Genomic DNA, 14,925 nt, shown 5'->3' on the forward strand with positions numbered 1-14,925 from the left:
ACAGATGTCGGCCGAAAAATCGTAAGATGTACGATCGTTCGAATACCACTAACCGCGCGATAATTTCGAAGGATTGGTTGGACTTCCCTAAAATCGGTCGTTCGGCGAGAAGAATCGTCGCGTCTATGGGGACCTTTAGTTGCCTTTCTCTGTACCCTCTCTAATACAATAATGTCCTGTTTGAGCACTGGAGGCCAAAACTGTACGACATATTCTAGATGGGGCCTTACCAATGCTCTATACAGTGGAAGAATAACCCCTTCCTGCCATGAATGCCCTTGATGCCCTTGTAATTAAACTTTTTGTTCTGCAACTTTCCACTTTGTAATTGAATTTACTATTACTGTCAGAGTTCTGTATACCCTAGCAACCAAGTAGTGGAGAGGAAGATTAATAAGAGAAATTTGTAAAAGCGATAAAAAGCATATGTAAAGATAAAATGATGATCTCACATTGTTTCCAGTTTTTGGTTTATGGTCTAAGTGGCCTGGAAAGCCCAATCTTATAGCAAAGAAGAAATGTGCACCTGTCTCTGATAAAACACAGTCTACGCCCTGCACTGGCATTTTACTTACATTTCTGGCAGCATCCCAGATGTCCCTTGCTCAAATTCTTGTTTGCGTATGCGCTGAAGAATAAAGGTATTACGTATATAATAATTTATATATATTATACAGAGAGAACACATTTTCTGATATTCCCTGGGGAGCTTAAAATTTTCTAGAACTGCGGCCTACAATTGTACAGCCCACATATAACCGTTAACTACAGATAAACAGTACAGCACAGTAAAAACTGAAGCTTGAAAGAAAAGCAACGAAGGCTACACTGATTTATCAGGTCAAGTTATTTTAGTTTTGTGTTGAGTAAATTGTTTTGTGTAACTGCCTCCCTCAGCAAATTCTTCCCATGCTAATATATTACTTTGTGCTGCAAGCTTAGATAGCAAAGCCTAAATATAATCTGTCTAAGAAATTTGGAGCACTTGGCTGTATCAGAATTGTGTGTCTAGGGATACACATTAGCTATCTTATAACCCTTTTAGCCATACAGGAAAAATAATTATGTTGCCTGCAGAGAACGCACAAGAACATTCACAAAAATCAAGGGCCAAATTATGCAATGCGCACTTGGTAAAAGGGAAAATCAGGCAATCTTTCTTTTCTCCAGTTCTTCTTGGGGGACACAGGGACAGTGGGTTATAGCTGATACCACTAGGAGGCAGGACACAACTAAGAAAAAACTGGCTCCTCCTCCACCGGTTATACCCCCAGCAGGCGGAGCTAAGCTCAATTTGCTGTTGTGTCCTCAGGAGGATAGTACATATAAATTAATTGGGTTTTATTGTTTTTATTTTTCACACACTGTTCAGCTAAGACTGACACCACGGGATGACCAGGGTCTCTACACTGAGTAGAGGTCCCCCTTTGGCATTGCCCAACAAGTTCCTGTCTCTGGGGTCTTCTAGCTTATAGCACAGACCAGCCAGCTGATTTAATATCCTTCCCTTACAGGAGGACAGAAGGGCTGGCCGGGGCACAGAGGAGAGCATTCCCTCCTCAGCTCTCTCTTTCTGTTCACTATGAGCAGGACTCTGCAGCAGCAAGGAAACAAAGCAAACGCTGCATTACAAGGCATTTGCGCTTCCCTGAGGGGAAATACACTACCGCACACAGTTTATTGCTTGGCAGAGTTAATGGCCGCGCTCCGCTTGTGTTTTGGTGCCTACACAAGTGGGCAGCAACCTTACTAGCTCCTATTAGCTTTTATTAGCATTAAGCTAGGTGAACATTTTTTCCTAAAAAAGGGGAATTAATTCTACTTATTGCCGTCATGTCTGAGGGGCAAAGCGACCCTCTCTTTACCAGGGGAGCACAGCCTGCTACTATCAGATATTTTGCCTGTCCCAAATGCCGCAAACGTTTGCCTTCAGGGTACAAAGAACCTTTATCCAATAAGTGCAAACCATTGGAGTTAGGTTCTGAACCCCTTCAACCTACTCCCCCCTCCCCACGTGAGTCAGGCCACACAGGGGGAAACATCAGCTTCTGCCAGAGACTCTTCACCACCTACAGAGCATTCCACTGTAATGGATTCTTCCCTAGGAAGGGCTAGTCCACCAGAGTGGGCTTCTCAACTAGCCTCAGGCATACCCAAACTGGCACAATCTTTAGACAAACTCTTGTCCCGCCTAGACAACCCTAAAGGGAAATATTCCAAATGCAGAGCTCCTTCTCCATCGGAAGAGTGACTCCCCGCCCAGATTTGCCTCTTTACTTCCACCAAATTCTGGGGATGAAGAGGCTGAACTATCATCTAATTCCAATCCAGATGAAGATGACTCAACCAGACTCTTGTCCAAGTCGGTGGACTCGCTAATCTCTTCTGTACTAGAGACCCTACACCTTCATGAGCCAGAAGTCTCATCAGACTCCGCCAAAGCTCTTTTTAAATGCCACAGTAAGACGTCACCTATCTTCCCTTCTTACTCTCAGCTGGACCGTATCATCCAACAGGAGTGGGACAAGCCTGAGAGGCGTTTTCAGATTAACCGGAGATTCCAGAAGCACCAGTGTTTCGTCTGTCCAAAAATACGGGACTTCCAGTCCCTGATGCCTCTTCCTTCAGGAATTCCTTGGACAAAAAACGGGAGAGTCTTGTATGATCTGTTTTTTCAGCACCAGGCACCTCTCTATGTCCTGTGCTCGTCACCGCATGGGTCAGCAGGGCCATCCTGTCCTGGTCCGATTCTCTCCTTAATGCAATTGCTTCAGGGACACCTCGCCATGAACTCTCAATTGGCTTCCCAGATCAAGGAAGCAAACAACTAAATTTGTGAGGCCTCTCTGGACGCCGCCAAAGTTATTAGCAGAACTTCAGCACTCGCTGTGGCGGCTCGTAGGTCTCTCTGGATGAAATTGTGGTCAGCAGACCTTTCCTCAAAAAAATCGCTAACCTCTATTCCCTTCAAGGGGAAACTTCTCTTCGGCCCTGATCTGGACAAGATCATCAGCGACGGGGGGGAAAAGCACTCTATTACCGCAACCAAAAGCACACACTTATTTTCGCAGAGGCAAGTTTTTTCATAGCTCCCAGACCAAAAACACAAGGTCATTCCTGCCACGTCAGTCCTTCACAGGACACATATCTACATGTGCCAATTTTCCCACCACATCAGAAATACTTGTGATTTGCTTTCCAAAATCACCACTATCAATTCACGAGCCTTCCCTTCTGACGTCAGCTCCTCGTGTATTCACCAAAATCATGGCAGCAGCCACATCGGTAATTCTCAATGCGGGAATGCCCATCACCCTGTACTTGGACAATCTGCTCATCAAGGCCCCTTCCCTTCCGGATGCACATCGATCGCTCAGGGTGACCACAGACAAGCTTCAAGAATTGGGCTGGGTGCTGAACCTAACCAATTCTTTGCTAATAACCAGCCAATCCATGACATTTCTAGGATTGCAATTCAACACTCTAACATAAACAGTTTCTCTACTTCAGGAAAAAGTCCTTCACCTGCAAGGGTTGATCATGTCCCTCCTGCAGAAACCCCTATACACAGTCAAGTTTTGCATGAAAGTGTTGGGAGTCATGGTCTCCTCCATAGAGGCTGTGCCTTTTGCTCAATTTCATCTGAGGGAGCTTCAATGGAACATCCTAGCGGCCTGGAAACTAAAATCTCGACTCCAAGAAATTTGTCTAACCTGCAAGACAAGGGCTTCTCTGCTTTGGTGGCTACAGGCCAATCACCTCACCTCCGGCAGACCGCTGGGAGAACCCCCATGGCGCATCCTAACAACAGACGCAAGCTTGTTCGGATGGGAAGTAGTTCTTGAAGGACAGTCCGCTTAGGGAACATGGACTTCAGACGAGACTCCCAAGCAATCTACTCGAAATTCGAGCGAGACGGCTAGGTCTGACTCATTGTCAACAAGATCTGTCAGTTCAGGCAGTAAAAATACAGACGGACAATGCCACAGCAGTGGCCTACATCAATCACCAAGGGGGCATGAAAGCAGAAGAGCGCTAAACGAAGTAAAGCTCATTTTCCAATGGGCAGAGAATCATCGAGCCCTTCTGTCAGCCATCTACATACCAGGCTTACTAAATTGGGAATCAGACTTCGTAAGCAGGCAGTCACTGATCCTGGGAGAGTGGTCACTGAAGGACGAGGTCTTTCTACAGATAACGCAGAAGTGGGGAACTCCAGAGGTGGACCTCATGGCAACACGCCACAAACTAAAGGTTCCAGCCTTCCTAGATCACTACAGGGATCTCTTAGCCCAAGATGCAGACTTTCATCTGGCATACGCATTTCCTCCCATTCCGTTAATTCCCAGAACTCTCAGAAAGCTTCAGAGGGAATAAACCACTCTAATATTCATAGCACCAAAGTGGCCTCGGCGCTCCTGGTTCACGGACCTCCTTAATCTGTCGGTAGCAAAACCGTGGACCTTACCACAACTTCCAGACCTTCTAACGCAAGGGCCAATCCGCCATCCAAAAAAACTCAATTTCACGGCGTGGCTCATGAGACCAAGATACTGACTCACAAAGGTTTTTCTAAAGCTGTGGCACAGACTATGTGTGCCGCCCGAAAACCAGTCTCAGCAAAGGCTTATCACAGAGTTTGGTCTACCTACCAACAGTGGTGCATTCGACATAAGTTTCAAGCTGTTTTCGATTCCTAACATTCTCGAGTTCCTACAGGAAGGGCTATCCATTGGTCTGTCACAAATCTCAGCACTATCACTTCTTTTCCAGAGACGCCTGGCCCTCCTACCTTCATGCAAGGGGTATCTCACGTGGCTCCCCCTGTACGACCTCCAGCACCTCTCTGGGACCTCACACTGGTGCTACAGGACTTACTTCTGTGCTGCAAGCAGGGAAGGAATGTCCGCAGCGTAATTTACTTCTGTGAGTGCTGCGAGTGGAGAAGGAATGCCCGCAGCACTCACAGAAGTAAATTATGCTGCGGACATTCCTTCCCTGCTTGCAGCACAGAAGTAAATCCTGCAGAGGTCTGTAAAATCCTCAGTACACCAGCAAGAACTAGCATCCGGTTCAGCAGTCTAGGCAGAGATGTGGAGCGCCGCACCTCGGATTTTGCAGGATCGCCCTTTCGCCATTCTACAGTGTACATCCGGAAGCAGAGATTTAATATGTTTTTTGGACAAAGCATTGAATATAATAAACTTTATGCACAATAGAGCTGTTATTGAAGCAGTTTAGAGTGGATTTGTCACAGAATTTTTTTTTAGTGTTACTGTTCCTTTAACTCTATTTCTCTTCAGTCTCTTGGGGGACACGGGGCTTTCCTCCCTGGATTGAGGCTCTCTTTTTCCGTCAGACATGTTACTTGGATTTTTTCTCCATTTACTGTTTTTAAAGTTATTGGGTTTTTTCTTAATCCATGTATATTCAAATTATTACAATTCCTGTTGACTTTGACACAAACTGAGCTTAGCTCCGCCTGCTGGGGGTATAGCCAGTGGAGGAGGAGCCAGTTGTATCCTGCCTCTTAGTGGTACCAGCTATACCCCACTGTCCCCAAGAGACTGAAGAGAAAGAGATTTAACGGCGACTATACAAAATCTCCTTTTTTTTAAATTAAGATCAGGCCATTTATTTTTATCTTCCATATTGCTACCAGGATTCCTTTCCAAAAGCATGCATGCACACTTTGGCACCTTGCCTCCCAATGCATCCAGTGTTCCTATGCTAATAATCCCATTGCATATGTATATATGACATAATATTGGAAATATACAGCAGTTGGTTTGAGGTTGATTTTTAATTTTACCTTTACACTTTTAGCTGCGTCCAAGGGACTAGGGTATTGGTTAATGTTACAAGAGAAGTGCCTATCACTTTCCTGAAGGTCACACAGAGACAGTGCAGAACTGAGTCTAGTCCCTGCTGATTTCATCTTTGCTAGGGATTAATGTTTGTCACCTTCTCACAGGTTATTTGCATTCATATTTGACAATATGCCTGGAGGAGAAACAAGTACAATATTCTAGAAAGTACAAAGCATGCTTGTAACCTCTAGCAGTCTGGCTCAGCAATCATCCTTAATAATGTTGCCATGAAGAGGTGTAAGAAGCACATCTTCAGCATGCACCGTAATGAGCCTCACCCATCTGTAATCTGATTTAAGATGGGTAGTAACTTGTTAAAGTGACAGATCCCCATGTCTGGATTTGCAGATTTGAAGTCCCCCTTGGACGGTGCATCCACCCCTACTCCAGCTCACTTGCTTCTGGTCCACCCCTACCCCCTGCTCATTTGCTTTTTTTGATTTTGGCACTTTAAGCAGCAAAATCTCCTGCAATCCCTAATCTAAAAGCTCCGTAAAAAATGTAGAAGCAGCTGGGCGGTATGCTTCCCCTTAATTTGTACCACCCTAGGCCTTGGTGGTTTTTACCTCAAATCCAGGTCTAGAGATGCAATACCTGTACTATAAAAAAAAAAATGTATTTTAATAGCCAGTTATTTTTATTCCCTTGGCACCAGCCTAAAATGTTATTATAAAGTTGTCATCAGCAGAAGAGCAAATAATGCTAAATGAGTTGTGCACTTTTTAGGCTTTAGAGATTGGTCCAAATCAGGGATCCCCAACCTTTTGAACACGTGAGCAACATTCAGAATTAAAAGGAGTTGGGGAGCAATACTAGCATGAAAAAAGGTGCCAAATAAGTGCTGTGATTGGCCATTCAGTCTTGGCAACCTCAAAGTGATGCCAGAATACTGTTGACACCAATTGTAATTCATTCCTGGTGGGGGCATTAGCCTACTGTAATTGTTTGGTAACCATTTTATAATGTTCTTAGACCCCATGCATTCTGATTGAATATCATTCTTCATTTTCAAAAACAATATTATAAGGATTCATACTGTACCTTAAAGAGACGGTATACAACCTTTTCAACATGAACTGAATGAATAGCGCTTATACTAAATATATACCTTTTGCCTATTCTTTTCTGCTTTTTCTGTAACTAAACAAGAATATGAAGCCAGTTTTTTCTGGTCCCAAAGAACCTCAAAGAATTTGATAAAACTGATAAAAAGCCTCTGATAATAAGTTGTTCAAAGGCTGATGCTTAGAAAAGGTAGATGTTTATTTAAAAGAAGGTGGAGAGCTCTGATCTAATTGCACAGTATATAAAGGAAGGGAGAGGTGAGTTCACACAGTCCAGCTTACAAATTAGTGCTTTATAATGGCAAAAAATAGGAAAATATGGCTTTTTAAAATTAAAATAGGTACAATGTAATTTCAACACAAGTCTTGTTTATAGTGCTCATTAGCAAATATGTTTTCAGGTGTATACCGTCACTTTACAAATCACTAACTAACCTCAAAATTTGTACATATAACCCGTCAATCCTCTTCTGCTAGACATAAACCTCTATCCTTCTGTTTCTCTTAAATAGGGTTGCCACCCTTTCTGGAGAAAATACCGGCCTTCCTATATATTTATCTTTTTTCCCTATTAATAACATTAGGATCAACCATCATTTTTACAGGCCAGGCAGGTAAAATATCAGCCAGGTGGCAACCCTACTCTTAAAGGAACAGTAACATGAAAAAAAGCAAAGTAATTAAAATAGAATGTACTGTTGCCATGCAGTTGTAAGTCTAGGGCCCAACGATATGGATTTTCCGCAGGCTGCTCCCCTTCTCTTTCTGTAGGCAGGGCTGATTTCAGCAAGAAATGCAAAATGACTTGTTATGGCACCAAAATCCACCGCTTTTGTCCGCACCTGAGCAGAGACCATGTTTCTGTGTGTAGGCAGGCAAGAGCAGTGGGGGAGCGGTATCTCAGCCTGCATTTCTCTGTCTGGCCCTAGTCTAAAACCGACCTGTTTAATTCATAAACATTACCTTTCGTTTAAAGATGCTATCTAGCAGTGGAGGCCCGGGTGCAGGCTGCAGGCATGCACAATTGATTTCTGCGCCAAAATACAAACTCTCTCCTGTGACATTAGCCTTAACCTTTTCTCCGCTGAATAGCTGCCCCTATAGCTACACAGCAGTGTATTTGTTTACTACTATATAACTATAGTAGTGTTTCAGAAGCAAATACGCAGTTCAGGGCAATGGTACATAATATTTTACTTACTTTAAAACACTTTAATTTTTTAGTGTAACTGTTCCTTTAATACAGACACTTAAACTTGCTAGCTGTGCCGTCTCTTCCCTCTGTATGCTTTAAGATATTTTAAAATTGTGAAATGATTGCATACGTGGGAAGCATTATAAAAATAATGATATGCATATGGCACACGCATCTGTAAATTTCCATATGCCTGAACTGTATATGTGGGGAATGCACGTGTTTGCGTGTGGTGTCTGTGATGGTGATTTCTTTCTGTGGTCTGAGTGAGACATCTCCTTCCTAGAATCAGATCTAATTGTGGACACAAGCAACTACTCAATGCACTATCGTCTGTACAGACTGTTGACAGATGCCATGTGTCTGCACTTAGATAATGGCCATTGAGCATTTATAAGTCCTTATCACTTCTGTTTTCTGGAATTACAGATAACTGAATTAAAAGAAAGCTAGAGGGCCATAGAAGCTTTCCAAGCAAATAATGAAAAAATATAAATAAATGACCCCCACCAAAAAAAAAAGCTTATTATTTCAGTGTGGCACATATGTCTTCTCAGCCACTTTGTGTTTTGTGGTGGTTACCAGAGTTCTAGGGAGTATAATATTCAGTAAAAATTTAGGCTAGGTGCTATATGTAGAGGATCTCAGCCTGTGGAGAAACACAGACTGGAAATCTGATTCGCTGCTGCCGGTCTGTGGCCACCCGAATTTCTGCATAAAATGCAAAATCTCACCCTTAAGGTGGCCATACACGGGCAGATAAAGCTGCCGATATCGGTCGTGTATGGGGGCTTCCGACGGGTCTTCCCGATCGATATCTGGCCACGATATCGATCGGGAAGGTTGGATTTTTACCTGACTGACCCGTCGGAGCCCCTTGGCGCATCGTAATTCGATCGTTCGGCCATACGGCCGAACGTTCGAATTACACCCGATATAGCCATGCCGTTAGTGGCATATCGGGGAAAGATCCGCTTGTTTGGCAATGTCGCCAAACGAGCGGATCTTTGAGTCTATGGCCACCTTTAGGCACAGAGAGCTTCCGCATCTGTCTACACCAGAGCTGACGCAATGTGTTCAGATGAGGCACATCTAATAGCAGAGTAGGAACGTAGGAGCGGTTCTCCGCTAAATGTACTAATTTGGGCATTGGAACTTTATACTTCCAATTGTCTTGTCATGGCTTGTCCTCCTCTATGGTGAAGCGATTGCCCTTAGCATACAGCAGGAGGTGGGAAATGGTAGTCACAGTCTTGCATTTGTAATCAGTCCTTGTGATTATCTGGCTGAGGGGGTTCAGGCTTATGCAGACCAACAGCAAGGACAGTGCATCACTTGTATGTGCAGCACTTCATGGCAGCTAAGACCAGGGAGGCTGGACCCCCTGGGGACTCCACCTTCAGGTGTCCCCATCTCAGTCTTGTCCATGCATAATACCTGGAGCTCCCCTTTCCCTCATGCAAACCATTTACTTGTTGCCGCAATCTGGTGGGGTTCGGAAGGAGCAGCGGCAGTTTCCGTCAGGGAGTGGGGCTGGCCCACTTTTTTCCTGGTGTCCTGCCAGCCCAGTCCGACACTGTTTCATGTCCACTTGTGCAAGCTCTTTTCCACAGTCCCACTGAGTTCTTGAGCAAGGCCCTTAAGGTGGCCATACATGGAGAGATCTGCTTGTTTGGCGATGTCGCCAAACGAGCGGATCTCCCTCTGATATGCCCACCTTGTGTGTCCTGTTGACTTTGAATAGCGTTCCTAGCATTCACAGATGTATGTGTTTGGAACTGACCTGTAGGCTTTCCTGTGTCAATCCAGTACTGTATAAATGAAGCATGAGAATAGTAATACTTGCAGGTACAATTGGAGCTTGGCATAAGGCAAACTGGATGCCCAGGGGTTATGCCAGCATTATTAAATTATGCTCTAGGTCTAACCTGACCTAGATGGATAAAAATCTTCATAGTCCTATGCTCTTTAGGTTTAGTTATAGAGCACCAAGCTTACAATCTGAGTCATAGCTCACAATTAAAGTTTGCATGAAAAATTAAGATTATTTTGAGGTTCATTTTAAGCCTGTGGCCAAAAATAAAAGCAACACTAGAAAGTGTTGATGTGCAGCGAAAAAAAAAAACAGTAGCTTTGCTCCAGGTTCTCAGTACACGTGTCTCTGCTAATGAATATGTGTGTATAAATATGGTGCTACTTAGGCTTAAGGGTTCTCTGCCAGCTTTTTAAATAGATTTGCCAAGATTTTGAAAGCAGCGATGATCTGCCAAGCTTCACTAAAATATCTTTAATAATGGATAGAGCTTTTCGCCAGTTTGACTTACCAAGAAATGTAAGCACAGGAACCTTTAAAAATAAATAATATCGCTGTAAATAATTAAAAATGTTCAAAGCCGAAACCTGCTGAATATTTACTTTCATTCATCTTCATTGGTTGCTGAAAATGCAGCACAATGTCTAGACTTACTGTTTTTGCTCTATTGCCTACTAATTTACTTTTCTTTTTTGCAACAAATTGGACCTTGTTGGTGTTAATACAAGAAGTACTTTACAGGGATAAATTCCCCTTCAAAATAACTTTTAGTATAATGTAGACAATGGTAGTATAAGCAAAAATGCAACTGATCTTCATTATTTATTATTGTGGTTTTTTTTTCTAATTATCTACAGCTTTTGTGCAGCTGTTAAAGGAAAAGGAAAGGCCTTTTAACTTGGGGTGCCAAAATATAGGCACCCCCAAGTGATCACATGTATTTACCTGAAACCCCGGTACCGGCCTTGGATTGTTCCAGCGAGCACCACGGAGTGATCGTCTTCTGACTTCTTCTTTTTTCTCGCGGCTGCTCATGTGCAGTAGTGCGAAAAGCCAAACTTTAACAAAAAAGTCGCCTATTTCATTCTACTGCACATGCTTCTGCCCCGGGAAATTTGAAGATTGAAGAAGCTGGAAGATGATCTCTTCGTGGTGCTCGCTGGAATAAACCCAGGCTGGTGCATTTTTCTTCTGATAGAAGACCCGGCCCAGGGTTTCTGGTAAGTACATGTGATTACTTGGGGGTGCCTAACTTTTGGCACCCCCAAGTTAAGAGACCTTTCCTTCTCCTTTAACCTTGTTGTCTGGATGCTAGGGCTTGATTCCCCCTTGAATTAACTTAAGAAAAAGGAAGACCAGACCAAATGAATAATTCACACAGATGGTATTTCTGTAACATACAAAAAGTTAACTTAAGGGGTCCTTTCACCCTAACAAATAATTCCAAATTATTTTTTATTTTGTTAGTTGAGAAAAATAAACTTACTACACTACATTTATTATTTACAATGTTTCCTTCCGTCTTGGAATTATACAATCACATCACACAGGCAGGAGCCATTTTGTGGACACTTAAGACAAGTTGTGTATAACCCCAAAATCTTGTGTATGCCACCGAATGGGGAACGTAATGCCCATACACATTACCCTACACAACTATAGAGTGTGAGGAGGGAGGGTGAGTACGTGGAGAGCAGTGACATCTTGGAAGTGCTGAATGGAAAGTGAAAGTCATTGACTGCCCCACCTCTATGCCTCAGGCATAGAGGCAGGGCTAATAATATTTGATTGACAGCTCTGATATTTAAATGCTTTATAATAGGTATGGATGCTTTAATGAAAAAAAAATATGGTTTCCATGTTTAATTTGCAAATGGCCTTTGTTATACAGCTTTTTATGTGTAGTTGACAGGTCCACTTTAATGGTGAACTTACCCCTTTAATGATCCTAAGCAGCAGTTCTAGAAATGGAAATGATGGATGAAAAGTACAGGAAACAAATAGCAACAATAAAAAAATGAAGACTTACAGTTAATCTGGCTGCATTTTCAGTTGCAGTCTACGAAGATAGGAAGGCTAATAATTCAAGAAATTGAAAATGTATTGAAAACAAGTTGAATGGGATGGGATATCTCTAGGCTAGGGCCACTCCATATGTAAACACAGACCGAGAATCCACTTCCCAGCTGCTCCTCTTCTACTGCACTGCCTGCACCCAAGTGGAGCAGCAGGGAAGTGAATTCTCAGCCTGCGTTTCAACACAGGCCAAGATCCGTATGGTGTGGTCCTAGCCATAAGATACTAAATGTTTATTTAAAGGTGGACTTACCCAAACCTCTACTATACTATTATATGCTAAATCCCTGTTATAAACAATCTTTTCTAAATATTTTTTTAAAATTAAAATTGGCACAAGAGTAGATTGTTGGCATCTGGCGAAAGAGGTTGATTCTGTGTTTGTTGCGTGCTGCCCGCTTAGCTACTAATATTAATGTGTACCAAAACTCAACATATCACCTCATGTGCCATGGCCTTTAGGACTGCCCAGTAATGTTTTCCCCCCCCCCAACTCAGAGTATTTTGGGATAAATATCTTAGCTGTAGGAAAAACAAGCAAACCTACAATCCTACTGCAGCCTTGTTAAAGTCTAGCATCCACTGGGCGTGTACTGCACTTTCTCTGCCTGTTGTTTATACTTAGTGGTACAGGATTTAATATGTAATTTATAGAAAAATCTATATTGTGTGGAAGAGCATATGCAACACTGTTGATGTCTTCGCGTTTAATATGGAAAATAAGTTATTTTGTGTTGAGCATATGCCTTTGGGGGTTCCAGCTGTTAGTGATATCAGTTAATATTGTACATACGGTCAGTGCCCATGTTCAGCTCATGTGCATGTTTAGGCTAATGGCTTTAGGTCATGGAATGTTTCTGATAAATAGTTGCCTGAATAGTAAGGCATGGGTATTTTATTTGCAAATCTGTTGCTGTTACATAGCTAATTGAGCATAACCACACATCAAAATTTTAGTCTGTTCTTTGTAATTTCTTCCAGTAACATCAAATTATTTTTAATCACTACTGAAGGACAAGCTACAAAAGGACGGGTGGGGGCTTTCACCAAATGAGCACAATATCATTTTAAAGTAGTTTTCAGAGATGTTGTTCTCATTTTCCCTTAGGCAATAGAACACTGAGAAGGCTGTTTATATAGCTAGGTTTTTAGGAGAACTTTTTTAAGTTGATTAGTAGTCCTTAAAATATTCCTGCTAATCGGTATGGAGTTCAGTGGAATACCTATATCGTAAGGGTAATATGGTACCTCTGTGCACAAGCTATGAGAAAATGATGGTTTATGCCAATAAATATTTACAGACAAATAATATAATAAAATATTTTCACATGAACAATCTTTGTAAAGGCCTGTTGAATGTATTTAGCAATATGGAAAAAAATAATTATGCTAATGTCATCTTTGTTTCCTTTCCATTGAATAAAATAGTAAAATCAGTAACATTACATTACACAAGGTGTTACTCTTTCTTTAGGGTAATACATGGATTTTAGACATTGCTTCTCTCTTAAAGAGGTACTGTCATGGGAAAACATTTTTTTTTCAAAATTAATCCGTTAATATTGCTGCTCCAGAAGAATTCTGCACTGAAATCCATTTCTCAAATGAGCAAACAGATTTTTTTTATATTCAATTCTGAAATCTGACATGGGGCTAGACATTTTGTCAATTTCCCAGCTGCCCCTGGTCATGTGACTTGTGCCTGCACTTTAGGAGAGAAATGCTTTCTGGCAGGCTGCTGTTTTTCCTTTTCAATGTAACTGAATGTGTCTCAGTGGGACATGGGTTTTTACTATTGAGTGTTGTTCTTAGATCTACCAGGCAGCTGTTATCTTGTGTTAGGGAGCTGCTATCTGGCTACCTTCCCATTGTTCTATTGTTTGGCTCCTGGGGGGGGGGGGTGATATCACTCCAATTTGCAGTACAGCAGTAAAGAGTGATTTAAGTTTATCAGAGCACAAGTCACATGACTTGGGGCAGCTGGGTAAGACAATATGTCTAGCCCCATGTCAGATTTCAAAATTGAATATAAAAAAATCTGTTTGCTCTTTTGAGAAATGGATTTCAGTGCAGAATTCTGCTGGAGCAGCACTATTAACTGATTAATTTTGAAAAAAAAGTTTTTTCCCATGACAGTATACCTTTAAGTAGAGTAGGCCTGTAGCGTAGATGGTAGATATTTAAAGTCCTTTTACATTGTTCTAAATTAATATGTTTGCTCTTTGTGTCTCTAGCGGCCGATCGACTTGGTTGTGATCCTCAAACACGTTTCAACGTCCCACCCAACACGAAGCACTGGATAGCGCTTCTGCAGCGAGGCAACTGTACGTTTAAGGAGAAGATCCTGCGTGCAGCGTCTCATAACGCCACCGCTGTTGTAATCTACAATAACAACTCCAAGGAAGAGACCGTCACTATGACACACCAAGGTAAATCTCTGCATGTGTTGCCCCCATTGTTACGCAGCTGCTGAAGGTTAAATAGATTATTTCTTAAAGGAAACTTTACCCCCAAAATGAATACTTAACCAACAGATCCATGTCTGGGCTGTGTTGGTACAATGTGCAGGAAAGGGAACAGTGATGTGCTCCCTTACAGATCACCTAACTTACCATCCACTCCTGGTTTAAAATTGTGTGGCCGGAGCCAGGGGCCATTAAGGAGCAAAAAAAAAAGTCAAGAGGCAATGCGGGAAGGGTGTGAGCAGAGGGGAACACAGGAGACAGGAAAAAAACATGAGGGCTGAGCAATGCAAGAATGGTAGGGAGAAGATGAGACTGCAGATAATGCAGGAAGACTGAGAAGACAATGAGCCAACAAGCCATGCAGAATAGGTGTCCCGGGCATTGATACTGACATTGTAGAGAAACTTGGGAGTGCAGGAATGCTAGGAACAAGAGGGACCCA

At 42.4% G+C, this 14,925-nt stretch overlaps 1 protein-coding gene across 4 annotated transcripts in view; it reads left to right on the plus strand.

Moving 5' to 3' along the window:
- rnf130.S (ring finger protein 130 S homeolog) overlaps window positions 1–14,925 on the plus strand; it is a 139,758-nt gene that overhangs the window by 37,470 nt on the left and 87,363 nt on the right. For all 4 annotated transcript variants that reach the window (XM_041588024.1, XM_018254939.2, XM_018254938.2 and 1 more), the window contains exon 2: window positions 14,253–14,447. In XM_041588024.1, coding sequence (XP_041443958.1) covers window positions 14,253–14,447 — 195 coding nt within the window. The remainder of the gene's footprint in view (window positions 1–14,252; window positions 14,448–14,925) is intronic.

Source organism: Xenopus laevis, chromosome 3S (assembly GCF_017654675.1).
Source record: "Xenopus laevis strain J_2021 chromosome 3S, Xenopus_laevis_v10.1, whole genome shotgun sequence".
Taxonomy (NCBI): domain Eukaryota; kingdom Metazoa; phylum Chordata; class Amphibia; order Anura; family Pipidae; genus Xenopus; species Xenopus laevis.